Source organism: Typopeltis vanoorti, chromosome 21 (genome assembly GCF_054136105.1).
Source record: "Typopeltis vanoorti isolate ZY-2024b chromosome 21, IOZ_Tvanoo_1.0, whole genome shotgun sequence".
NCBI classification, from domain to species: Eukaryota; Metazoa; Arthropoda; class Arachnida; order Uropygi; family Thelyphonidae; genus Typopeltis; species Typopeltis vanoorti.
Window position 1 is genome coordinate 93,866,652 of NC_143569.1, and position 26,760 is coordinate 93,893,411.

The 26,760-nt window shown below is 35.8% G+C and overlaps 1 protein-coding gene across 3 annotated transcripts in view; it reads left to right on the forward strand.

Annotated features, from left to right (window-relative positions):
* Positions 1-26,760, forward strand: part of Girdin (protein girdin) — a 576,472-nt gene that overhangs the window by 456,473 nt on the left and 93,239 nt on the right. For 2 of the 3 annotated variants that reach the window (XM_090411135.1, XM_090411136.1), the window contains exons 24-27: positions 5,332-5,460; positions 18,255-18,455; positions 22,046-22,182; positions 22,299-22,391. In XM_090411135.1, the coding sequence (XP_090267261.1) occupies positions 5,332-5,460; positions 18,255-18,455; positions 22,046-22,182; positions 22,299-22,391 (560 nt within the window). The remainder of the gene's footprint in view (positions 1-5,331; positions 5,461-18,254; positions 18,456-22,045; positions 22,183-22,298; positions 22,392-26,760) is intronic. The other variant, XM_090411137.1, reaches the window with a different exon arrangement.

The window sequence follows — 26,760 nt, forward strand, 5'->3', positions numbered from 1 at the left end:
GAAAAGCTTGGTGAAGAACAAACTGAATTCAGGCCAAATAGAGGCTGTCAGGATCAGATCTTCACTTTACGATAAATAGTTGAGAAAGCATGGGAATATAACAAAGATCGTAAAAAAAAAAGTATTTAGGTTTTGTCGATTTGGAAAAGGCATATGACAAAGTGCCAAGAGAGAAGCTATTCAATACGCTGCAGTTATATGGTGTCAATGGGGCATTATATCAAGCAATACTTAGTCTTTATTTGAGTTGTAAGTCAGCAGTTAGAATTGAAGGAAGTAAAGGAAGATGGTTTAATGTTAAATCTGGTGTGAGACAAGGATGTACATTATCCCCTCTGTTATTCATTATCTATATGGATCACATTATGAAGGAAAGTGGTATTAAACATGATATCAAAATTGGAGATGTTAATGTCAGCTCTTTGCTTTATGCTGATCATGTTATACTTCTAAATAAATCCGCTACAAGTCTGCAAAAGTCTCTGACTAAATTGAATACCTGTTGTAATAGATATGGTATGAAGGTCAGCAATAAAAAGACAAAGACAATGAAAATAGGCAGAATCATTGAAAATGTCAACTGTGTTGTGAATGGAGAACCTGTGGAACAAGTAAAACATGTCAGCTATTTAGGCACGATTTTTACTGAAGATGGTAAATTAAATATAGAAAAAGACAACAGAATCAGCAAAGCTGGTATGGTGGGAAGTCAATTGAATAAATTCATATGGAATAAGAGAGAAATTAGTCAGAACACTAAATTAGCTGTATACAAAACAGTGTTCAAACCAGTTTTGACTTATGGATCTGAGAGCTGGGTCAGAAGTAAAACACTTGACCAAAGACTATTGACCGCAGATATGAGAGTCCTGAGAAAGATTATAGGCGGGAACAATGTCAAGAACTTTACATTGTCAGCATCCAGGAATGCGTTAGCAGAGCTAATCTCAAGTGGTATGGTCACTTAAACAGAATGGGCGAGGAAAGATTAGCAAAACAAGAGAACACTTATTTTGCTAATCTTTTCTTCAAAATGACCCAGAGGAAGACCAAGATATAGGTGGATTGATGCGGTACAAAGTGCCTTAGACAATAGAAATATAAGATCTGATAATGTTGGAGTCTTGACAAGTAACAGACTGATTTGGAGGAAAATTGTAGATAGGAAGTTAGTAATGATGTAATTTTTGTCATATAGTACTATCATATCCTGTACACCCCTTGAGGGCATGGCAGGAATTTGATGATGATAATTGTAATGTCCAAATATTTAAAGAGACGGAGTAAACACAATAAGCGCTACGAACACTCTACTACTTGTGCAGACTGCATATAAGCAATAGTGGAACTGCGCGATGGACAGTGCCGTATTACGCCAATAGCTCGCATCTCACTATGACGTGCATATGCTTGCACACGTAACAATATGACACTGTGATAAACACAGTGCTGCTAGTGTCCTTCGCCCTCCTAAGTGCTACACGATGGATTTTTATTATTTTTTATACAAAATAAGAGAATTGTCTAGGCATGTTGATGATAAAATTAAATATTACAAGCAAATATGAATAAATTAATAAATATATTTATATATCTAGAAAAATTGGGGGTGCTGCAGTTCCGCAGTGCCTATGCACGAGCTGCCCCTGTTGGTAAGGGATAATTATACCTGAAACATATTATAGAGGGTACTAGGGATTTGAACATGCTGGATCTTGTAATAGCATCAGAAGTTATATCTATAACCATGGTAGATACTTTGCCTTCAATCTGGAACACTGACTATGTAGTATTATTATTATTATTATTTGACACCTCCAGGGAGTCCAAAGACTCATCAATAGAGAGTGTGCCAACAGCATCGAACGATTGGGCCCCTTCCAACTACTAACCACACTCAAACTTACTTAAGTGAGCCATTAGTACCAGAGGCTCTACCAATCGACCAACCTTTGTCTGTTCTGGGAAGTTGCTAAACATGTGAAATTCTATGTCAAGAAAGGGTTGATGTTGAACTATAAAGCTGGTAATTATGACAGACTTAGGAGGCATCTTGGAGCAATCCCATAGCTTGAGAAGCTACAAGGAAAGAATATCAGTAGTGCATGGGAAGTGGTCAGAAATTGTTTGAGAGAAGCAGTAATAGACTGCATACCCATGGTCTGGAGGAAAAACTAGTATGGTAAGAAAGGCCAAAGTAAATCCAGAAGAGTTTTTTCATTATGTAGCAAATAAGAGGAAAAATGACCATGATAGGATGACTTTTATCAATGCTGATGATAGGAAGGGGACAGAGGCTAAAGAAATGGTTGAGTTTCTGAGTGATCATTTTGCAACTGTGCATCATCCAGATGGAGATTTTGCAGTTGATGATATGACAGATGCATATCAGAATTGAGTTAGATATGCTGGAGATGTTTAACATGTCAAAGAAATCAATGTGAATACAGCACTGGGACCGAATGGCATGACAGCCCATGTGATATGTGGAGGTGCAAGAAATTTGGCATTGCCACTAAAATTTTTCATTCTAAGTCTCAGCTCTGGCAAGTTCTAAGGAAGTGTAAAAGAAAGTAAGATAGTTCAATTATATATAGGTGTAATCAAGACAGAAGTAGCAAACTACAGACAAATTAATATATCAGGAGTGGTTGCTAAACTACTGAAAAAGTTGGTTAAAGATTAAAATCCAACAGTGGGTGGATAGGTATATGATACTCTGTAGTGGCAACACGTCTTTATAAATGGTAGGTCCTGTTTTAGTAATTCATTCAGATTTTATAATAAAGTGACAGTGGAATCAGATAAAGAAAACATCTACACTGTGATACTGCTGGTCTTTGTAAAGGCATTTGACAGAATACCATATAGAAAACTATTACAAAAGTCGGAGCAAATGGGAATGGATGCGAAGATATCCATTCAGATTTGTCTGTCAGACATGTCAGTGAGTAGTATATGGTGGAGTGGAATCTAGGAAAATGAATGATACTAGTGGAATACCTCAGGTTCTGTATAGGGCCACCACACTTTAATTTGTATATCAATGACGTAGGGAAAGATTTAGCGGGGGGGGGATATTCCATCGTTTGCTAATGATGCAAAAGTTGTCTGCAGGATGAATTAAATATATTGGCATTGTGGTGCAAAAGATAACAATTGTCAATTTAGTGTTACAAAATGTTAGGTTATGCACTTTGGGTTGAAATGATTGCATACTGTATTTCACATTGTTGGTACTGGATTGCAGGAAATAGATGAGGCTGGAGACTTGGGGATAATGGTGTACAGAGAGTCGAAGTCTAGTTGGCATATTGCAGAAGTTGCTCACATAGCTCAAAAGATTATTTGGATGTTGAAAAACATGATAACGAGTATAGATAGGGAAGATGTTATCCCTATTCATTCTAGTTTTAAGAGAAACTTGTGCTATAGTTCTATACAATGTATACACGAAAACACAAGGTAAAAGTATTACTTATTAAATATACTGCCATATTTCAATTTGAAATTAATAGTGTTAATTTCAGTTTGTTTAATTTCACTATATGGCAGAATATTTAATAAACAATACTTTGTGTTTTCATGTATATATTGTATATCCCTCTTTATAAAGCTATGTTTGGGCTGCATCTTGACTATTGTGCACAGATTTTGTCATCTGGATTTCAGAGGATTCAGAGATCTGTTCCAGCTAGTGACAGGGGCTGTGGAATGTTCCTTATGAGGATAGGTTGAAGATATGTGGGATTACAAAGTTTAGTTGATAGATGGAAAAGGGGACATGATAGAAACTTTAAGATATTAAAAGGGTTTTATAAAATTGAAGCAAATTGAATTTTTCTGTATATCACAAATGGTCAGAGAACTAGGGTCATCTGTAAGAGTGTGGTTAATGTGGGTATGCGGACTAGATTTTTTATGTGGAGCGTGGTGAATGAGTGGAATGGATTGCCAGAATTAGTTGAGGGTGCCCTGACAATAAATGAACTTAAGGAGAGGTATGGTAGGTTTTTGTGTGTGTAAAACATTATTAATATTATATTAATATTAGTAATGAATTATAAAAATATTAGTGTGGGTCTCCCACGATGAGTCTCTGGTCTCCATGGAGATATCATACAAAAATGATGATGATGACCCTTAGATAGGAGATATATTCGTGACTACTAACAGATCTGCTGAAATGAAGGTGTAGGAAGAGGATTTGTTTTCTACAGATTGACCAGCCTTTTCTGAACCCACTCTATGGTGGCCTGAACATCGATTCTCCCATCGTCATTATATATTTCAAAGATTTAACCTTAGTTATATATAGCAAATTGTGAATTCTGTCCTTGTTATCTCAAGAGGAATATCTACGGTCCTTTTTAGACCTGTGGAAGTTTTGGACTGCTTCAGCTGTAATGTCCTCCACTTTAAAATTTGTTACAGGTTCTAGAATTGCATTAATTTGGTTACACTCAGTCTAAAAAAATTAAAATTTGAAAAAATCTCTTAAGCCTTAACAATAAGATACACATATCATTTGGATCATAAAAATAAGCTCTTTAATGTGGTTTGCAAACCAATTTTATCCTCTCTTATATATCTGCAAAGGTCATTTCAATGGGGCTAAATAATTTTGTTTCATGTTAACCTAATTAATGCTGCATCACAGCAAGCAGTTAATCCTGTCTGGTATGCCCAGTTACTGTGTTCTCTGACTGGTGCCTGTTTTTTACACAATGAAAAACCTTACTACTGTACTGAAAAACCTTCTGTTTTAAAATGACCTAACCTAACTTCTCAAAAACTTTTCAGATGCTTAAAGCATTGAGATACTGCAGTATTTCACAGTTCATATTATCATCATAATGCAATAAAAAAAGTATATTGTCTTTATATTTTTACCAATGAAATGGCAAGTAAATTGCCATATTGTGTATATATTAATTTCAGTGAAAGTTAGGTTCATTTTTGTTATGATATCTTAAAATATTCTTTCTTTGTTGTCTCTTAAAAATAATTTTCAAAGGTGCTTGAGTTGCACCAAAAAAAAAAAAAATAATAATAATAATAACAGAGAGAGAGATAGAGATAATACCTGTGAAAAGTTTTCCCCTTAGACTGAATTAAGGTTGAAAGACTTGAATCAAGTTTAGAAATTATTTCATGACAATGAATATCGTTACCATTTATCTTTAGAGAAGTCTGATCAAGTGACCTTAATCTTTACAAAAGCTTTATTATTACCTATAATTTTTTTAGGAAAATAAAGTGTTGTCTTTGTAATATTTATACTTTATTCTGTGTTTTATGCTATAGTTTAATAGCATTTTAAATCAACAGGAGAAACTTCAAGCTGCTTTATTCTCCCAGGAAGAGGTTATGAAACTAAAAGAAGTTCTGGAAGATGAACGTGCACGATCTGATGGCAGAAATTTGATTAGTTTACGTTCCGAAAATAACCAACTTAAGGTAATTCTTGTGAAGTCTTAGTATTTCTGTATCATTATTTAAGTTCTTATTATTGAACATGTCATATAAAGGAATTTTGTAAGAACTATTATATCATTATGCTTGAGAAGAGCATGTGTAATTAAGATCATAATGAATGCCAACAAGAAAATATTATGGCATCTCTAAGGAATGAATGCCTAAATATCACAGATGTGATAGGTTTTTATTATTACTCCTCTAGGTGTAAACATTTCTCATTCATCCCAGAAAAGAGTTTTTGTGCATTTCTATTTTTAGGCAAGAGATGAATTGAATCACTGATGTGAGACCACCACCCTGCTTTTTCAAGCCACTTCAGACCACTGCTTATCAGTGGTCTGAAGTGGCTTGAAAAAGTTCCATGTTTGTTCTCTAGAGCAAGGTTTTTGGATTATGTAAAATAATAATAATAATAATTTTTTTTAATTTTATAAAAAATGGAATAAAAATAGAAATCCATAGCCCACTCATGGTACAAATGTACTTTATGCTTTACCTTTTGTGAATGGGAATCACATAAAAAATAAATAAATAAATAAAAATCTCAAAATGCATAAACGGTTATCAGATTCCAGTTTATTTTGCCTCTCAAAGTTGTAAGCTTAGTTATTCCTTTTCCTCTGGCTGGTCAGATTTTTTGAATCTTTCAGAAAGTTATTAAAACATTTCCATTTTTAGCTTCACTTGGACCCAGCCACATGTGAAGAATTTGTCAAAAGATATCAGAATTTGTATAATTCTGACTTGAACGTATGAAAATGAACGATATTCTAATATGCATTCAATGAATTATTAGTTACAATTGAACTACTTTTATTGGCAAATTGATAGTAATAATTCCATTGTAGCTTGATGGAATTTAATGAAATTTGATATTTAGAAACTTAACTAAAATATACCAAGTCATCTCAATTTTAGTTTATCAGATCATTTAGTGGCAAAACAAAATTTTATATAATCCCCACACGAGAGGTTGCAAAACCTGTAACACATCCGTACTGTGCATGGGCAAGTGATCAAGATAGAAGAACCTGTTGATATGTTTTTGAACAACTGGAGGTTGTAGTCCTTAGGGAAACTGTCCGGAGAAGACTTCCAGAGGAAGAGATAGATGGAATGAATGAGGAAGAGGACAGGAAGTTGCTTTGGTATGTTTGTAGCAGGGTATTGAATGTTGACTAGCAGCTGCGTCAACCAGTTTGTTGGAACATCGCTTGTGAAAATACCTGTGGAAAGAAGCATATGGCCAAAACAGCACGTCTATTAAATAGTGAATGGAGCAAGCCCATTGGGGGGGGGGGGGGAGATACTAATTAACTAAAGTGCCAATTTCGAAATGGTTGCAAACATTTTTAAAGAGGCATTTTCATGCACCACTGCATAAGTGATTTTTTTAGGCAGAGGAGACCATAAATGTGATATGCCAAGAAAGTCGAGGTATAAATTAGTCCAAGAAGAGATCTGATCTTGTTTGGAGATCTGTGTATTATCAGAGGTAATGGAGATGAGATGGGGGATTGATCAGTAGTCTTTCTTCTGTCAAATAAGATAGAATTATTTTTGTGGCATTATAGTTGACAGTCCCACTGAATATAGCAAGGAGATCAGTGTTTAAGTTGGGATATCTCAGCACATCAAGGTTTATCAAATGAAAAAGAAGAATGGGACTGTCAATGGCAAAACTGTGAAATGGATTTTGAGGTTAGTAATAGAAGACTATTTATGATAGGAGAAAGCATGGATGAAATACATAGTCCAGGCTGGACTCTTGGCAATGGAAATCTGAAGAAAGGAAGTATCCACCATGACATGACACATAGTGAACAACCACAGAGGAAATTGGCAATCAATCCAGTTTCAAAAGGTGGACACTCAACCATAAGATGGTAATTTGGTAAGTAGGACCTAGTGCCAAATTTTTACTTACGAAAAATAATAGAATGGTTTCGTAAATGTCAATAAAATGAAGGAGTGAGTGCTGTATGGGGATTCGCTATTAAGAGGTGTGATAGTTGAGAGTTTGATGAAATCGTACCAGCCAGGTGCGAACATAAAGGACGTCAGCGAATTTATTCGAGTGCAAAAACAGAAGGTGAAAGAGATGATAATTGTGGCAGGAACAAATGATTTGAAAGAAGACAAAATGGAAATGATAGAGGATGTGAGGGAATTACTTGAGGTAGCAAAAGAGAAGAGTGAGAGAGTTAGGATGGTGAGTATTTTACCGCGGTATGTCAGTGAAGTGTTTAGAAGGAGGGCCATAATTGCCAATGACTTTATGCGTGGGTTATGCATGGAGAGTGGTGTGGAATTTGTGGATGTGTGGAGTGTGAGTTTGATGGGCGAAAGGATTTATATAAGATGGATGGGTTACATTTAAATGGAGTTGATGTAGGGAGGCTTAAAAAAGTGTTGATGAATGATGTGGAAGTGGATGTACAGACTCAGGGAAACTAGATTTATTAAGGGGGGGAGTAGTATATGCAGACTTTAGGGAGGCAGTTGAGTATAATATGCCCGAGCGAGTATGAAGGACAACAAATCAGAATGGTATAGTTAGTATAAGGCATCAAAGTAGGGATGAGACTAATGGTCTACTGCAATTCATGTACACTAATGCCAGGAGTATTAGGAACAAGAAGGAAGAGTTTTTGGCCTTGGTAGGCACTTCCAGGCCACAGGTTGTTGGTATTAGTGAAACATGGCTGACAGAAGATGATAAAGCTAGTGGGATTGAATGCGACGGGTATAGCGTGTTCAGGAGTGACAGTTCAGGAGTGAGAATAAAAAGGGGGGGGGAGTGTTATTGATGATAGCTGATGAGTTGCAGCCAAGGAGTATAGAAGTTGAACTGCAGGATAGAAAAAAGAGCACATTTGAGGCTGTTTCGTGTGAGATAGAATCTAGCAGAACAAAATATACAATTGGGTGCTGCTATAGACCAGGTGATGGAATAGATGGTGGAGATAGTATGCATAGGCAAATAGAGAAATGAGTGGAAGGAGGGTAATTATTATGGGTGATATCAATTATGGTAACATTGACTGGAAAGAGGAGAGGGCACATGGGAGGAAGGAATTGGATTTTATGTGGTTATTAAGGGACGACTATCTGCGACAGCATGTAGTGGAAAATACCAGGGTGCAGAGAGTGCTTGACCTAGTAATTGCAACTGAGAATGTGGCTGTAACGAACATGACCATGTTGCCACCAATTGGTGAGAGTGACCATAAGGTCATGACCTGGGAGGTGGCTAAAGGAGTGGAATTTACAACTAAGACATGGTACATGTGGAATTACTGGGCTGGTAAGTATGACAAGCTTAGAAGTGTGCTTGGCTCAGTGCCATGGCATGTAAAACTGCAAGGGCTGGATGTTGATAGTGCATGGGAGGTGGTTAAGAAGTGTTTGCAGGAGGCAATGGTTGACTGTATACCAAGAGTCCGAATAATAAATCAAGTAGGGGTTAAATGGATGAATAACACTATTAAGCTTGAGCTGCAGAAAAAGAAACAATTGTGGAGGTAGGTGAATTTAAACAGAGACCAGCAGGCACAGGAACAGTATAAAGCTCAGGCCAGGATGGTAACAAGGGTGGTAAGAAAAGCAAAAGTGGATTACGAAAGAAAATTGGCCATGCAGGCTAAAGAGAATCCCAAACAGTTTTTTCAATATGTTGCAAGTAAAAGGAAAAATGCTCATGGCAGAATAATTTTAAAAAATGCTGAGGATAGGGAGGTAACCGAATCAGTTGATATAGTGGAATTACTGAGCGAGCACTTTGCAAGAGTATATCATCCAGGTGGTAACATTGCAGAAATTAATGTCAATACATCTGTGGGATTGGATGGTATACCAGCTCGTGTCGTATGTGACATGGCTAAAGAATTGTCAGTGCCCTTGACCATTTGTTTAATTTGAGTTTCGGGTCTGGATTATTCCGAGGGGGTGGAAAGAGGGGGAAAATAGTTCCGCTGCATAAAGGTGGTTCCAAGGCTGCTGTTGAAAATTACCAGCCAATCAGCATAACAGGAATCATTATCAAGATCTTGGAGAAAATAGTCAAGAGGAAAATACAAGATTGGATAGATGAAAATGGGATACTGTATCGGGGACAGCATGGTTTTGTGAAAGGTAGGTCATGCCTCAGTAACTTTCTCACATATTATAACACAGTGACAGCTGAACTGGATAAGGGTAATGGGTTTACAGTGATTCTACTAGACCTTGCTAAGGCCTTTGACAAGATACCACATGGAATTCTAATCAGTAAATTGCAGCATATGGGGATGAATATAGGGTTGGTGAGATGGATAGGAGGGTGGTTGACGGAGAGATATCAGAGAGTGGTTTATTCAAGAGTAGAGTCCACAGGACGGCCTGTGACTAGTGATGTGCCACATGGATCTGTTCTTGGACCACTGCTGTTTAATTTGTTCCTTAATGATATAGGTAAGGGCCTGAGAGGAACAGTTCATTTGTTTGCAGATGATACCAAGTTGGGTAGGGCAATAGTGAATGCAGATGATGTCAAAATTTTGCAAGATGATTTGGATAGATTGGAGGTCTGGGCTAAGGAGAATGGATGTCAATTTAATGTGGCAAAACATAAGGTTATGCATTTTGGGGTGAAAAGATTAGCAGCAGTTTACTACATTGGTGGAACTGTACTCCAAGAAATTAATGAGGCATGAGATTTAGGAGTGTTGGTGGATAAGGAGTTGAAGTTTAGGGGGCACATTACAAAAGTGGCCAAATCAGCTCATCAAATCACTTGGTTGCTGAAGAATATTTTGACAAGCAGTTTATTGTTCCTCTGTATCGAGCCTTGATAAGACTACTGTGCCCAGATTTGGTCACCTAGGTTTCTTCTTGATGGGGAGGAGGTTGAGAGGAACCAAAGGCGAGTGACCAAGATGATAGCAGGTCTGTGGAATGAACCTTATGAGAACAGGTTGAGGATTTGTGGGTTGCAATAATTGGTTGATAGGTGAGGAGGGAGGATATGATTTGAGACATTCAAATTACTGAAGGGTTTCTATAAAATTCAGAAGATATTTTTGAGAACAGGGCTGGTTGTGGGAGGACTAGGGGACATACATGGAAACTGGGCAAAAGTGTGGTTAGTAAGGGTGTTAGAACTGGGTTCTTTACTTTTAGAGTGGTGAATGAGTGGAATGGGCTGCCAGAGTCTGTGGTGGATGCTGTGACAGTGAATGAGTTTAAGGCGAGATATGATAGATACTGTATGAATGTCGAATAGTTGTGATGAATATGATTTGGGGCCTCTGTCGATGAGTCTAAGGACTCCCTGGAGTTGTCCTTAATAATAATAATATAAATTCCACCAAACCCTTCCATAGCTTGTGTTGATAGATGGGTGATGTTGGCAAGGAGGTTACTGTGAATTAAGAGTGGCAGAATCCTCATTGATTGATTAAATGGTGAACTTCCAGGTGATGAAAGAGCTGACTTTCATGACATTCCCCATTTAATTTTTTTTAATTGTTTATTTTTAATAAACTATTTATATTACAATATGGTCTCAATACCAAAAACCTACAGAACGTAATTAGAAGTTAATGCAATGGGCGATTAGTTTTTTGGCTATCTTTTATCTCCTTTCTTTCAGATGGGTTGAATCTAGCCTTATTTCTTTCTTGTAGGGTAGATGCCACATGAGTATGAAAGATTGGAATATAGGATAGCATAAGGTGTAAGCACAATTGGTGAATACTATCATGATCAGAAGACTTGTTGATATTTAAGGTATTCACAATTCCTCTGATGTCTTTCTCATGAAAACTGGATGAGGCATGCAGTTCTTAATAAAATGGGAAATACTTTGCCTTGATTATCATTGCAGGGGTTAGAAGAAAAGAATGATGCAAAGAGATTAGCCTTGTCTTTGGGTGATATTTCAATAGTATTATCTGAATGTGTGTGAGAGAGGTGAATATATGGATGGGCAGAAGTTAATGACATTGGTAATGGACCAGAAAGTTCAGCTGCCATTTAAGCTGGAGGCAAGGTTTCTACACTTGGTTCTTTCTTCAAAATTTGTTCATAGTCTTTTTGCAGCTGTTGCATGCTGTCCTGTAGGTTGGGTGGGATGTTAGTTTGTTTCAAGTCACTTGTGATATGCTTTAAATTCTTTTCTTGGATAGTCTTGGCACTTGTGTTGGAAAACCAGTATTTGGATTAGTAGTTTGAGAGTTTGTGTGGAATGAGGATTGAAGGCCTTCATTCCATTAAGAATTATTTCATTCATTCAGTTTGAGCAGGTGTCTGGATCAAAAGAGTACAAACAGTAGTCATCAATTATGGTAGGTGAAGAAATTATGCTAATTATCCCATGAAGCTGTTACCCATGCTTTCTGCATGTAGCATGGGTTGAAGAAACCAAAATCCTTGCTCTGTGATATACTACCAAACAGTTTAAGCTCGCTTCAGATGTCCAGCAAACAAGATGGTTGTGTTTCACCATGTGGTGATAGTCATCTTCCACCCAGTCATGGATACTTATCACCTAATGGTTTGTTTATATGCTAGACATTTGCCAAAAATGATACTGGGTTCAGTTGTTGTAATACAGAAATTCTGTACAGGAATGTTACCCCAAATGCCAATTTTGCAAAATGCATGTGTCTGTTAGATTTATTTTGTCCATCTATTGACTTTCCTTCCATTTGTATTGCAAAATATTACTTAGTTCTTTTTGTTATAATTCAGTATCCTTATAAAAATTTTAATTATTTTTCATTTTGATTTCATTCAGTCATTTGAACTTGCAGAATTTGATACAACACTTCAAATTTATCCATAACTCTACTCTGGTTCAATACAGTTAATTGAAATTCATTGTTGAAGATTTATACAACAATTTACCTAATTGGTTTAATAAAAATTATGCCATTGTTCCTTGCAAAATAAGGTGATGAATATCTGTTGGATAAAGGAAATTCATAAACAGTTCTTCTCTTGAACTTTGCAAAGGCATTTGATAATTACCACGTGACAGATTAGTTAGATAGATTAAAGATTGGTTTTCTCAAATGTGGGAAGGCTTGTGTGTTCGTTGTACATGTTGATTAATTTTAATGGTATAGATGAGAACACAGACTGATAAGAAAATAACTATTTGTCAACTTATTGCTGATATTTCGCTGCTATTCTATCCAGCATCTTCTGAGCACAAAAACAGTTTGTCGCAGTACACTAGACAGCGACAATCTGGTATAACAGTGGGGCTAGGTTGAACAATTGTAACATACAAAACAAAGATTAAGTTCTAATTAGTGCCATCTATGTTGGGGGGGGGGGGGGACAGAGAGAAAAGCAGGTATTAATTTTGTCTTAAGATGACTGGCTCTCAAATCTTTGGCAAATTTATACAGCCATACTTGTTAAAGTTTGGAGTATGTTTCAAAGCTTCTGTTGATTCCAGGAATAACCTCTCTGACTTATAAAAGCTTCTGTGCAGCACTTTTGTTTTTTTTCCAGTCAATCCTATGTGCAGGGGTATCTATCTGGAGCATGGTCTGCTAGACCTGACTTGCCATAGCAATAGTGCCAGATGTATATTTTATGTTCAGTGAGGCGGATGTCCACAGTTCTTCCTGTCTGTCCATAGTAGGCTTGATCATGTGAACATGGCACCACTTCATAGACTCCTGGATGTGATAAAGGAGAGATTCTGTCCTTGGATGAAGGGATAACAGTTGCCAATTTCACATACAGTTTAAATATGGTGCATAGTTGATGTTTATTAACTTTGACGTTATTGACAATTTTGTTCTAGGCTTCTGTGGTTCTATCTTATGGGGATTGTAGACATTGGCCAAGAAGGTGTGATGTAAGTGAGTAAGTTCAGCAGTGAGAACAATGTCATCGAAACAAATTGCTCTAGCTCTGTGGGTTAGTGTTTTTAGGATACCATATTGTTGAGATGGGTGGTGATGTGATTGTTTGTGTAAATATCACCCTGTATGTGTGGGTTTACTATAAACCGAGAATGATAAGGAACCATCTGGAAGCCTTGTGATTAGTGTATCCAGGAAGGGCAGACAGTCATTAGCTTCCAGTTCTATTGTAAAGTGGATGTTTGGGTGTTGACTATTTAAATGCACTAAGAATGTACCAGTGTGTCTGGGCCATGTGGCGTAGCCAAATAGCGTAGCCAAAGCCCTTAGTTTGAGAGTGGCTGTATTGATAGCTAATTTTTTCAAGTGTTCTATATAGAAGATGGCTAAAGAGGGGAGACCATTGGTCTCATCTAATTGTTTGTATATTTTCCCTTTCCATGTAAAATAACCTGCCTGTACTGTGAATTTAAATAGTTGAAATGTAGCAGGTGGAAAGCGTGACGTAATTCAAGGATTTTGATTAACGGTACATTTGTGAAAAGTGAGGTGATATCAAAACTCACCATTATGTCTGAACTTTCTAAGGTATGTTTTCTAAAATACTTTTTTAGGTGGGTAGAATGTTTTTTTAAAAAAAGAAGAATTGTTTGTGAGAGTTGTTAGTAGCTTCGCTAAATGTCTAGCAAGTTTATATGTAGGGCTGTAGGGCATAAGGGTACCTTGTTTGTGAATTTTTTGTGCTCCATGTATCCTGGGTGTTTTAACATGGAAGGGCTTGAGTTTGTTAACTGTTTCTTTAGGCCAGGAAGTGACTTTCTTCAATAACTGCACACCTTATTCTTTTGTGAGTTGGTGGGATCCTGTTCTATAATTTGGTATGTTGACTGATCTTGTAGATCTAGCAGAATACGAAAGCAAAATGCACACACTTGAAAGTGTGTGCATTTTGCTTTCGTATTCTGTTCCCTTTGTCTGCTTTGGTTATGATAATGTGGTTATTATTGTGTAGCTCTTTCAGAACAATGATTTCTTTATGTGGGATATTATTTTTGAGTGGCCTGGAATGGATTAGGATGTTGGCCACATCTAAACGATTGTTATTGGCTGTTGCTGGAGGCAGGTCGTATATTTCAATTTCAACAGAAGCCATTATTTTGGCTTTTGGAACTTGCTTGGGAGTAACAGCAAAATTGTTCCCCATGACTTAATGCACTTGTGCCATCTTTGGTTAAGGTTAAAGATGACCATTTCAAAATGACGTGATCTTGTAATCAACTACGCACCATATTTAAACCGTATGTGAAATTGGCAACTCAGAGTAGATTCAGGAGAAAACAGGCAACTAGCAGTGTGCCACAAGGTTACCTAAGAACAAAATCTCTCCTTTATCACATCCAGGAGTCTATGAAGTGCTCTGTTCATGTGATCAAGCTTACTATGGACAGACAGGAAGAACTGCGGACATCCACCTCATTGAACATAAAAAGACATCCGGCCCTGTCGCTATGGCAAGTCAAGTCTAGCAGACCATGCTTTAGAGACTGCTGCACACAGGATCGATTGAAAAATAAACAGAAGTGCTATACAAAAGCTTTTGGAAGTCAGGGAGGTTGTTCCTGGAATCAACAGAAGCTTGAAACATAATCCAACCTCAACAAGTATGGCTGTATAATTTACCCAAGATTTGGGAGACAGTCATCTTAGACCAAATTAATACCTACTTTCTCTCTCTCTCTCTCTCTTTTTTTTACCCTCAACATAAAAGCCAATTAGGGCTGCAGTCTTTGTGTTGTATATTACAATTGTTCATACTAGTCCCATTGTTATATTATACCAGATTGTTTTTGTCTCGCATACTGTGACAGGCTGTTTTTGTGCTCTGAAGATGCTGGATAGAATACCAGCGAAATAACAGCAATAAGTTAATAAATAGTTGTTTTCCTATCAGTCTGTGTTCTCATCTATATTAAAATAAATCAACATAAAGATTAGTTTTCTGAATAATACCAGCAAGTTGTGTATGATGGAGCATTGTCTCAGATAAGGAAGGTGACCAGTAGGGGACCTGAGGGTTCTGTTCTTGACCCTACTCTGTAACTTATTTGTGAATAATATTTCATGTGAATTGACTGGGGATCTTCAAATGTTTGCTGATGATGCAACATTGAATTATGATGAGTATTGCTGATGTTAATTCTTTTCAGGAAGATTGAATAAACTTTTATCTTGGACAGATGAGTGGACAGACATTTATTAATAACTTTACTATTAATAAATGCAAGGTTTGTTACACTTTGGGGTGCAGAGATATAAGGCTATATACTGTTGGTAGAGTTGTACCTCGGGAAGTGGGTGAAATTTGGGATCTTGGGGTGATGGGACGGTGAATTAAAGTTCCAAGGACACATTGCAAGTGTTGCAAAGACTGCACATTGCATTACTGCTATGATAAAAAAAGTACGTTGGCATGTAAGAATAAGGAGGTGGTCCCTCTGTATAAGACATTTGTCAGACCACACATGGACTGTTGTGCTCATATTTGGTCACCAGGTTTTCATTGTGATGTGGAAACATAGAGAGGATCCAAAGATGAATGACCAAAGTGATATCGGGACTCTGGAGTGTTAGTTATGCAGAGCAGTTTAAGGAATGTGGTGATATGATACAGACCTTCAAGTTGGTTAAGAGATTAAAAGGAATTATAAAAAGAGTGGATGTTAAAATGGGAAGAACAAGAGGCCATTCTTGGAAGTTGTATAAGGATGTGAGGAGTAGATTTTTTACATGGAAAGTTGTTGATTAGTGGAATGCATTGCCAGAGTGCTTTGTGATTGCAGGGAGTGTAAATAATTTTCAAGTTCAATATGTTAGACACATTGCTGGTTGAGTGGACTTCCTATGATAAGTATTGATCTAAAATATTCATACTCATACTGTTTAAAAGGCTTAAGCTAGTGAAAATGTAATATATTTTTTTTCAGTGTCATGCTCTTCTACATTGCAAACCCTCTTCCTTCACTCAATTCTGTTAACTCACTTTAGATTCTTCCCATTAATGTCATTGATATTTCCCTTTGCATGTCGACATGCAAGAGAAAATCTCTACACTGCTGGGAAAGAAGTCATGGACATCATAGTGTAAGGAACAAACAGCCATGGCCTGTTTGTTCCTCACACTATGATGTCCTGTTTCACATGTTCCTGTTTGGTCCTACATCCTACCCCACCTTGGTAGGATGTAGGACCTTTTTTCGTTACAATGACTGCAGCAGTCCTACGGGGCTTTCCTCAAGGGTACAATAGTGCAATGGGAATTTTGGACCATTCCTACTATAGGCATGTAATGAGGTCCTGGACTGTCATCATTTTATTGAATATAAACATAATTAATTTCATTTCTCCCTTTTAAATTAATGTATATATATATATATTCTGTTCTACTTCATTTCTGTCTTCTGATTCAACTTCTGGTTTACTGTCTATTACTACATCCCTAACAATACCAAATGAAAAGGGGCTTAATATTTGACTCTTAGTATGCTCCAACTTGCATGTTAAAGTTCCATTGCTTATGGCATACACGTGCATGTATTGGAATTTTTGTAACTTTCCTTTATTAACTGGTCATATTTTGTATGGTTTCATTTTCACTCTCAGTTCTCATATTTCTTGACTGGGTGTTTTATTGTATGTTTTCTCTAAATCTATAAATATCATTGTGCTTTCCCTTGTCTATACTTTTTCCATGAGTTGTCTCAAAGTAAATAAATCATCTGTTGTACTTCTTCCCATCATAAATCAAACTGTTCTTCTGTTATTGTGTCATTGCATCTTACCAAGATTCTATATTCAATATTGTGTCTTACCAATATTGTATCACATATACTGCAGTAATTATTGCAATCCTGCACATTTCTCTTTTTCCTTATAAATAGATATTAACATGCTGCTTCTCCATTCCTCTAGTATTCTCTTCATGTATGCATGTATGTCAGCACAGGAAGAAAATTCCCTAGGTATTTATATCTAGGTATTTTCTTAATCACTTTCAATTTTATTTCTCCTTTTTGATGGTCTTCCTCCCCCTCTTATTAATATTTGGTTTTCTTCATTCCTACAAGAAGTCTTTGAAAGTGCTCCTTTAATCTTGACATTATATCCTTGTTAACACTATGCCATGTTCATTTTTCATTCATCTCTCTGACATGGATGATAATGAAGGTTATCAATGATAGCCTTCATTGCCATATTTTTTTACTTTATTTTTTGTGGCGCCCACAAAAGGTTTTTTAAACCTATAATACATTCATACTCTGTGGGTGGACTAAGGATATTTTTTCCACTTTTTGTTATTAATTTGATATATTTTTTTTTATTTTTTGCAAAGTCCAGAAATCCTGCAACAGAGATCAAACGTGGAAGTTTGTCAGGCTACTTCAAGCCTCTGGTAAGTGGGGCAGTGGTCTCATACTGGGTTATTAAATTTCATCTCCCACCTAAAGACATCAACAAACATCTATGCCCACTATGGATTTGAACCTGCAGCCTGTTGCTTGGAGAGCAGATATGCTAGATATTTGGCCAAAATGCAGTGGCTAAAGCCACTACCTTTATTGCCCTTTCAGGCTATTTTGCACACTTTTTCATCCTACTCATATTGGGATTTTCTCTACACTCTTTTAGCTTTTACCTTCTCTTTTTCTATTCTTTATCATTTCACCACCAGGTTCCACTGTTTTCTCTGAGGTATCCTAAGGCCTTTCTTGGAATCTCCCTTCTCACTAATTCCACTGCTCTGCAAATAATCATTATATATGCATGCAAATATATATTACAGTTCTTATTTGTGTTTTAGCTTAACTTTGTATATTGTTACCGTTCTTTTATATCTGTGTTTTCACATGTTAGGAACAGGTGAAATCTTTGAAAGAAACCCATGAACAGTTGGCAACAGACTATAAATCACTTCAAGCCACCCATAAAGGACTTAAAGCAGAGAACAATGAAATGAAACTGAAACATACTGAGCTCCAAGGTGAATTAGCAGAATGTCGCAGTGAGATGGCAGGCCTAGATATTGAAGTATCTAAACTTACTAGTTGTTGTGAGGTAAATCTTTATAATTCAAGTGGGAGTTTACTATATAATTGTAATTTATATATGTGTACGTGCGCACACACACATGTGTACGTGTGTGTTTGATATATACATATATATCAAAAATTGAGGTAGAAAAAGCTCTTTGAAACACAAAATGTAGAAATATTTGTCTTAATAAAGCTAATATTTATTACTATAAATAAAAGTTTTGCAATTACTACATTCCATAATTCAGGTTTGTTTACAATGTGGAATTCCAAATTGTTGAAGCAGAATTATAAAAGATGAGGAAACAAAAATAATAATAATAATAAAGTTTAAAGGAATTTCCTTTACTGATTTTGTAGGAAATATTTATATGAATGTACTTGAAAAAAAAGCTAAGAAAAATTGTTGAAAGAAAACTGATGATGAATTTGCTGGATTTAATCCAAATAAGGATTTAAAAAACTTATCTTTATCATACTTACTTTTTTGTAGTATAGTAAAGATCAGTTTCCTATTTGTTTCCCAACAAATAGTTAGGAAATCATGGCAATATAATATGCAGTGGCATAGGAATGCTTTGGCATTGGAGCATTAGCCAAGGGTGCCAGTTTTTCAGAAGGGCATCATTGGCAGGATATTTTATCAATTATCAAAATTGCCACATTCTAAAAGGCACTTATCTACAAATTTGCTAAGAGCACTGAAAGCCTAGCTATGCTATTGGTAATATGGATCTCTATTTTAGCTTTATTAAAACACTAAATTTATAGTGTAAATGGAACATTATACATGTATGTGTGTTGCAAATCAACTGTTAGAATAATGAAGGGTGTATAGGAAGATAGTTTGGTGATAAATCAGCTTTAAATCAAGATTGCATGCCATCTCCACCATTATGTATAAACTATATGGATCTTGTTATTAAAAAAAATTGATTAAATAAATTAAACCTGATATTTAGATGGTAAATATCAAGATTATTGTAAAATAATGGGAATTTATTAGTTGTTACATTAAATAAAATACACCTACTAGTTTCACAACATAAAATAGAATTGGTGCCTTCTTCAGGATGAAAATATCAAAAACCATAAATATATGGTTGAAAAAGTTGGTTAAATGTTGAAGAGTTGTTCATGCCGGATAGTAAATCTAAAAACATGTGGCATGTGTTAGCTGTCTACAGTGAGCAATAGAAGGTAATTGTTGGTGAAGTTGAGATCTCTAATGTTAAAAGATTTGATAAGAGATTTCCATATGACACTTGATATCAATTTTTTGTTTTTATTGCGAACCATGCAAATGGATGATGGTAAAAGATTCCTTCAGAAGTCTGGAATAAAAGTTCTTTTCTGTATAACCTTAGTTGAAAAGTTCTAATTAACTACATGAATAGTATTATAAGTATGGTTGGCCAAACCATACTTGTCTTTTCTTTTATGGTAAGCATCTGCAACATGTTCTCACTAACCTCAAAACCACAGCTTGTCTAGGCTAAAGTGCAACAGCATGGAATTCATTCTATATGCTTATGAATATTTGTAGAAAGGTGTGCTTTTAGGAGACCTCAGGAAACCATGACCAGTTTGAATAGTTTAAAAGTTACCCTGATGTTGTATTCTGAAAAAAAAAAAAAAAAAAAAAAGAGAGATGCTCTTTTAATCGATACATTTCCAATATATGGTATTATGATGGCATCTTCATATTGGATATTCTGGTTATTGGAGTAGTAGGATTCGAAAATAAAATCTTGTCAACTCTTTTCTTGGAATTGCCATTGAGAAGGGGGAAAAATTAGTCTGGAGTTCTGTCTTGAATTGGTAATCATTTTATATAACAGAAACTACTCTGTTCTTTGAGGTGTAGATTATGCCTAATTTTTGAGAAGGATAGTGAAGGGATGAGGTATGAAGATAATGTCCTATATGTGTAGGTTTATGATACACTTCAAGAATGATGCTACTTTCAAGCTTTTTAGTGATGAGGATATCAAGCAGAGGGAGTTTTCCATCTTTTTCAAGCTCTAATGTAAATTTGATAGTAGGTTTATAATAGTTAAGGGAATGGAGAAATTGTTGCAGGCTTGGAAGACCATGTTTCTGAAGGTCATTTGAATCATACATCATACTCTTAATCTGACATTGTCATCAGTAGTGGTTATATAATTGCATTGCTTATGTTTTTCTTTTTACAATAATAGCAGTGGAAACAGTGGCATTATTACTGATTAATGGTAACTTCTGTTCACTAACACTAATAGAATAGGACTGACTCCCTGCCTAGTCATTACAAATGTTTGTCTCAAGATTGAAATAGCCCCAAATTTCACAAGCCATTCCTGTGAACTCAGGAGGAGCAAGGCATTGCTTCTTGACATTAGACAATATGATGATGAAAATTTTATGTATATTTTCCCATTTTTTATGTATAAGAGAAATATAGAAAATGGGAAGGTAGTGTGTGTTGATCCACATTATAACTAACTTGTGGTACACACATCAATCTGAACAAGTTCCCACATTGGTTTACAGGAATCAAAAATAACAGTTATTCATTTTTATGGCTATTTTTGCCTATTTTTGTTTAGGAGTACCCTTTTTATAATGTCATTGGCTTTTTTACTCAATTTTCAGGGCATTACTGATGTTTTAAAGACAGATACATGAAGAATATATGGGAAGAATAATTTTGGACACACCTTTGTAAGATGTTCCTGGTTGTCTTCTTATTCAGTGGCATCCAGCGTATGGCGATATAAAGATGTATATGCTGAAGTATGACTGAAAGGAAAGAGGGGGGGGGTTGGAAATGTGGAGAGAGAGAGATGTGAGATAATTATAGGTGAGGCAAGAGGTATACAAATTTTAAAACCCAGGTTTTAAGGGTGTGCTGAGAATTCTTTGGGAAGAAGAATTTTGGAGGAAAGAAGAAGTATAGAATATGATGGAACAAGATTAGGGGTGGGAGTAACAGGGTGTGAGCTGTTTCGACAGTGCACGATCTTCGTGAGAAAAGTCTTGGCCCATGAGCTCCGAAGATGATGGATGCCAGTGAATAAGAAGACAACCAGGAATATCCTACAAAGGTATGTCCAAAATTATTCTTCCCATGTATTCTTCATGTATCTGTTTTTAAAACATCAGTAATGCCCTAAAAATTGAGTAAAAAGACAATGATATTATAAAAAGGGATACTTCTAAACAAAAATAGGCAAAATAGCCATAAAAATTAATATTTATTTAGAGGAGTAACATGGAAATATTTCCAGAAATAATACCTATAATTCCAAAATATTTTACAGACATGTTGGCTTCTGACAGTAGTGAATAAGATACCAGCATACTTCAAATTACAGTTGACCAAGGAAGAGGAGAAAAAAATTCAGCTGCTATTTGCAAATACTTCTTTTGACCAGTTATTCTATTCATATTTTTATTTCTGAATAATAATAATAATTGTCTGAATAATGCACATGTCTGTGATTAGTAACTTTGCTGTGTTTTCTATTATGAAAGAAAGGCTATGTTATCATCATCCAAAATTAGAATATGATGGTTAAACTTGGCCTATTTAGTTAATTTCTGTATTAATGATCTTAACTTTTACTTCAGTTGCTATCTCAAAAAAATACAGTCCTAGAAGAAGAACAGCAGTCTTTGATGTCTCATGTATCTATGCTCTTGAGACAGTATCATGAGTTACTGTTCCATACAGAGCAAGGTTATTTTCATAAGGAGGAGAATGAATTGTAAGTACCATTCTATCCCTTTCTCATGCACACACACAGAGCAATATAAACTGTTAAAGTTTTTTAAATATCTGAATTTGAAATTAATCCACGTTATTATAATTTTTTTTTTATAGCAAAGAAAAAATGAGAGAGCTTTGTCAACAAAAAGAAAGACTAGAACAGAAAATTCTAGACCACTGCCATAAATTAGAAAAATCTCCTAAGAGGTAACCTACATACTTGATCATTATTTTTTTTATTTATTCTTAAAAATTTTTACCATATATAATATTAGTGTGTTAATCAATATATGCTGCTATGTGTGTATGATGCTAGCAATATGTATGGATTTTAATATGTTTAAGAAAAATGTATCTTGTCAATGTCTGTATTAATGATTTATCTCAATTGTTTGATCATGCTAGAAACTTGATTTGCTGGGTTAAGTAACTGAGAATATGGTTAACTGGCCATACAGCTACTTAGTATTTGTCCAGGATTCAGATGACATGTTAGCCCATTCATAGATTGATTAACTGAGGATTTGTTTATTCAAAGGTCAGATAACTGAGCAATTGCTCTAAAAAGAAAGAGAGTACTATAGATGATCATCTTTGGTACTCTGCAGTATCAAATCTACAACCTGGTTTCTTCACCCATATTATGGAAGATTATTGCAGTGTCTCTAACTTTAGAAATTTCATCCTTTTTTAAGAAAGGATGTTAAATCTAATTAGGTTTATATGTTTATTTAATGAGCTAATTATCCTTTAATTCATTAAATTGCTGAGTTAAACTACTGCTACAAATTTAGCATCAGAAAGACGAATAATAAAAGAGGGGTGAAGTGAACAACAATATAGTTTTTTTTCACCTACACAACTGGAAACCTAAACAAGAATCAAGGTCTAACCCTACCAGAAATTTGTAAAGCTTTAATCAGATCATTTAACATCAAAGAAATGAACTTTCACGTACCTTCAAGGAAGCAGCTACAGTCGTCTGCATAACTGGAAACCTAAACAAGATTCAAGGTCTAACCCTACCAGAAATTTGGAAAGCTTTAATCAGATCATTTAACATCAAAGAAATGAACTTTCACGCCAATTACATCACGAATTATAACAAATAAATCACATTCCCGAGACACGCGCATTGTCTCGCACAATACTAATTTTTGTATGAATTAGAACCGTCAGTTATAACCTAGTCTGTTACCTTCATATAGCTTACTAATTTGTATTCCCTGAAGATGCTGACAGAAAAATTGGCGAAACATGTAGGACGATAAATTAAAAGCCACTTGACTAACATTATAAAAAAAGTGTAATAGTTTATATACATAATAGTCAAGAAAGAATACCACACATAGTTTTATTGCTTCTGCCTTTGAACATTCTGACGTTATTTGTTGGGTTTTTTTTAAGTCTCCATTTGATTTCAATAATTTTTACTTACTTATTCAATTTTAATTTGTTTTGTTTGGATAATTAAAAAATATATGTTTATTTAAACTGAAAACTGTATTAATAAGAGACCATACGATTTAATGAATGAAATACAAATTGCCTACCAGTTTCACTAGCTACTGCCTAGCATTATCAAGGCTGTACTGGTGTAAATACAAATGCACCAAGTTACATGAATAAATAAGACAGAAAGAACATGTGGGAGACTTAAATCACAACAGAATAATTATATCAGGTTTAGCTCAACATTTTTCGACATCCAATCACGTTATAGACTGGAAAAACAGTTCTATGCCTTACATCAAGGATGACGACAGACACAGAACTTTTAAAGAATCAGCAGTGGTGCTACGCACAGGCAGTAATTTAAATAGAAATCAGGGTGCTATTCTTAAAGAGATGGAAAAATCCATCAATTCTCTCAGCTTAACAGAACTACAATTCGCGAAAAACAACACAACACTTGGTCATGTACCGGATTCTGACTAACGCATGCACACGTCCAAACGAGAATTATCAGATGTAACGGCCTAATAGGTACTAACGCTTCTTTATTCATGTAACTTGGTGCATTTGTATTTACACCAGTACAGCCTTGATAACGCTAGACATTATCTAATGAAACTGGTAGGCAATTTGTATTTTATTCATTAAATCATACAGTCTCTTATTAATAAAGTTTTCAGTTTTAATACATTAGACCAAATATGAACAATATATTTATTTAATTAATTTAAGCCTGCCTGCGGACCACCTGTTCCATCGTCATGAACCACAGGTTGAGAAACACTGCTTTAACCCATTCCAACTCTAATTAGTTACTTTTAGCTAGCATCATGGGGAAAAAAACTGATGCTGATATCAGTAAGTTGCAGATGCACATTTGTTTAAAATGTCTACTGTCTTTATAGTCACTTGATCTCATGCAAACAGTGATGGATTTTTGTAGCTATGTAGATTCACTAATTTAAGCAAATTAATTTAGTGCTCACAATTTTACAGGTTATAGCTAGACAAAAAAAAGGGCAAGTTAATATGAGAAATATTACATGAGCAATTTTAGGGCATCAAACCTTCAAAATGTTACTGGCGAAGTTAAAGCAGAAAAGAACTGCAAATCTGTTTAAATGTAAGTAACTGTACAAATGTACCTGGACAAACTACATGTTATGTTGGAGGTTTAATGGATTTTTTACAACACTCAAAAAGAATTAAAATAGAATTTAATACTTCCTATATTTCGTCTCCTAGTCACTAGGACATCTACGGGGATTACAAAAACAATTAATGTAACATGCACACAAAAACTTACAATACTAAGCCCAACCACGTGGGTGACTCTAAAGTCCTATCTAGGTGGAGCGCCCTCTAAGGGCGATAGTAGGTGGCCTGGAATGTAAGGTGGGACCTCTGGTGATGAGTGTTTCCCAAATCTTCGGAAGCTTAATGCAACCGTATTTGTTAAGATTTGGTTGGTTTCTGAGAGCTGCTGCTGCTTCTAAGAAAAATCTCTCTTTCTTGAATTTGCTGTGGTGGAGCATGGTGGTTTTCTTCCACGATACTCTGTGGGTGGTGTCCAAAACATGGTCAGCCAAGCCTGAATGGCCATAGTTGTGTTTAACGATGTACGACTTGTGTTCCTCCAGGCGGATGGATGCTGATCTGCCTGTCTGTCCAAAGTACGCAAGCTTACAGGAACAGGGTACTTTGTAAACTCCAGGCAGAGAGAGAGGAGGGAGCTGATCTTTCGTAGAACAGATAAGGTTGCATTAAGCTTCCAAAGATTTGGGAAACACTCATCACCAGAGGTCCCACCTACTACCGCCCTTAGAGGGCGCTCCACCTAGATAGGACTTTAGTGTCACCCACGTGGTTGGGCTTAGTATTGTAAGTTTTTGTGTGCATGTTACATTAATTGTTTTTGTAATCCCCGTAGATGTCCTAGTGACTAGGACAAAATATAGGAAGTATTAAATTCTATTTTAATTCCTTTTGAGTGTTGTAAAAAATCCATTAAACCTCCAACATAATGTCCTCACAGCACTTAAGCCTCTACACAACAAACTACATGTGTATGCAGTATTTGAGTAACTGAAGGAGTAAGCATTTAGTTTGTCTTATATTTAGCATGCATCTTACAAGAGCTTTTGACAAAGATATCACCAATTTCAGGTGTATCAAATTAAAAGTTTGTGGCTTGTGACTTTTGCTAGCAATGTAAGCACAGACTACTGCATACATAAAGTCTGTGGCTGGAAACTTTTTATTATTATTAGTTGGTAACCTATATGGAGTCAGCAGACTCGTTGTTGGAGGCTCACTAAACCAGCAACCTACACTCACAATGCACTCAGGCAATGCATTTCACTCACTAACAACTCTCTCTGCATAAAAAATCTACTCCTCACACCCTTCTTCACCACATTTTTATACAACTTGTTGGGTGACCTCTCATTCTTCCCATCTTAACATTCACTCTTTTTATAATTTCTTTTGTATTAATCTGGTAGAATCCCTTAACTAACTTGAAGGTCTCTATCATATCTCCTCTTTTCCTCCTGTCCACCAACCTCTGTAATTCACATTCTCTCAAATGCTCTTCATGACCAACATTCCAGTCCTGATATCACTTCCATTATTTGTCTTGATCCTCTAGTGTTTCCACATCGCAATGAAAACTAGGTGACTAAATGTGTCACAATAGTCCATGTGTGGTCTGACCAATGCTTTATATAGAGGCACCATCTCCTTATCCCTGCATGTGAATGTACTTTTTATCATAGCAGCAATATGATGTGCAGTCTTTGCAACACATGCGATGTGTCCCCAGAACTTCAATCCACTGTCTACCATCACCCCAAGATCCCAAATCATGTCCACTTCCTGAAGTTCAACTCCACCAATACAGTACATAGCCTTATATCTCTGTATCCCAAAGTATAACACTTTGCATTTATTAATATTATTAAAACTGCAACCCCATTCATTTGTCCAAGCTCAAAGTATATTCAAATCTTCCTGTAGAGAATTAACATCAGCACTACTCCTGATAATTCTACCTAACTTTGCATCATTTGCAAACATTTGAAGATCCCCAGTCAATCCACATGAAATATCATTAACAAAT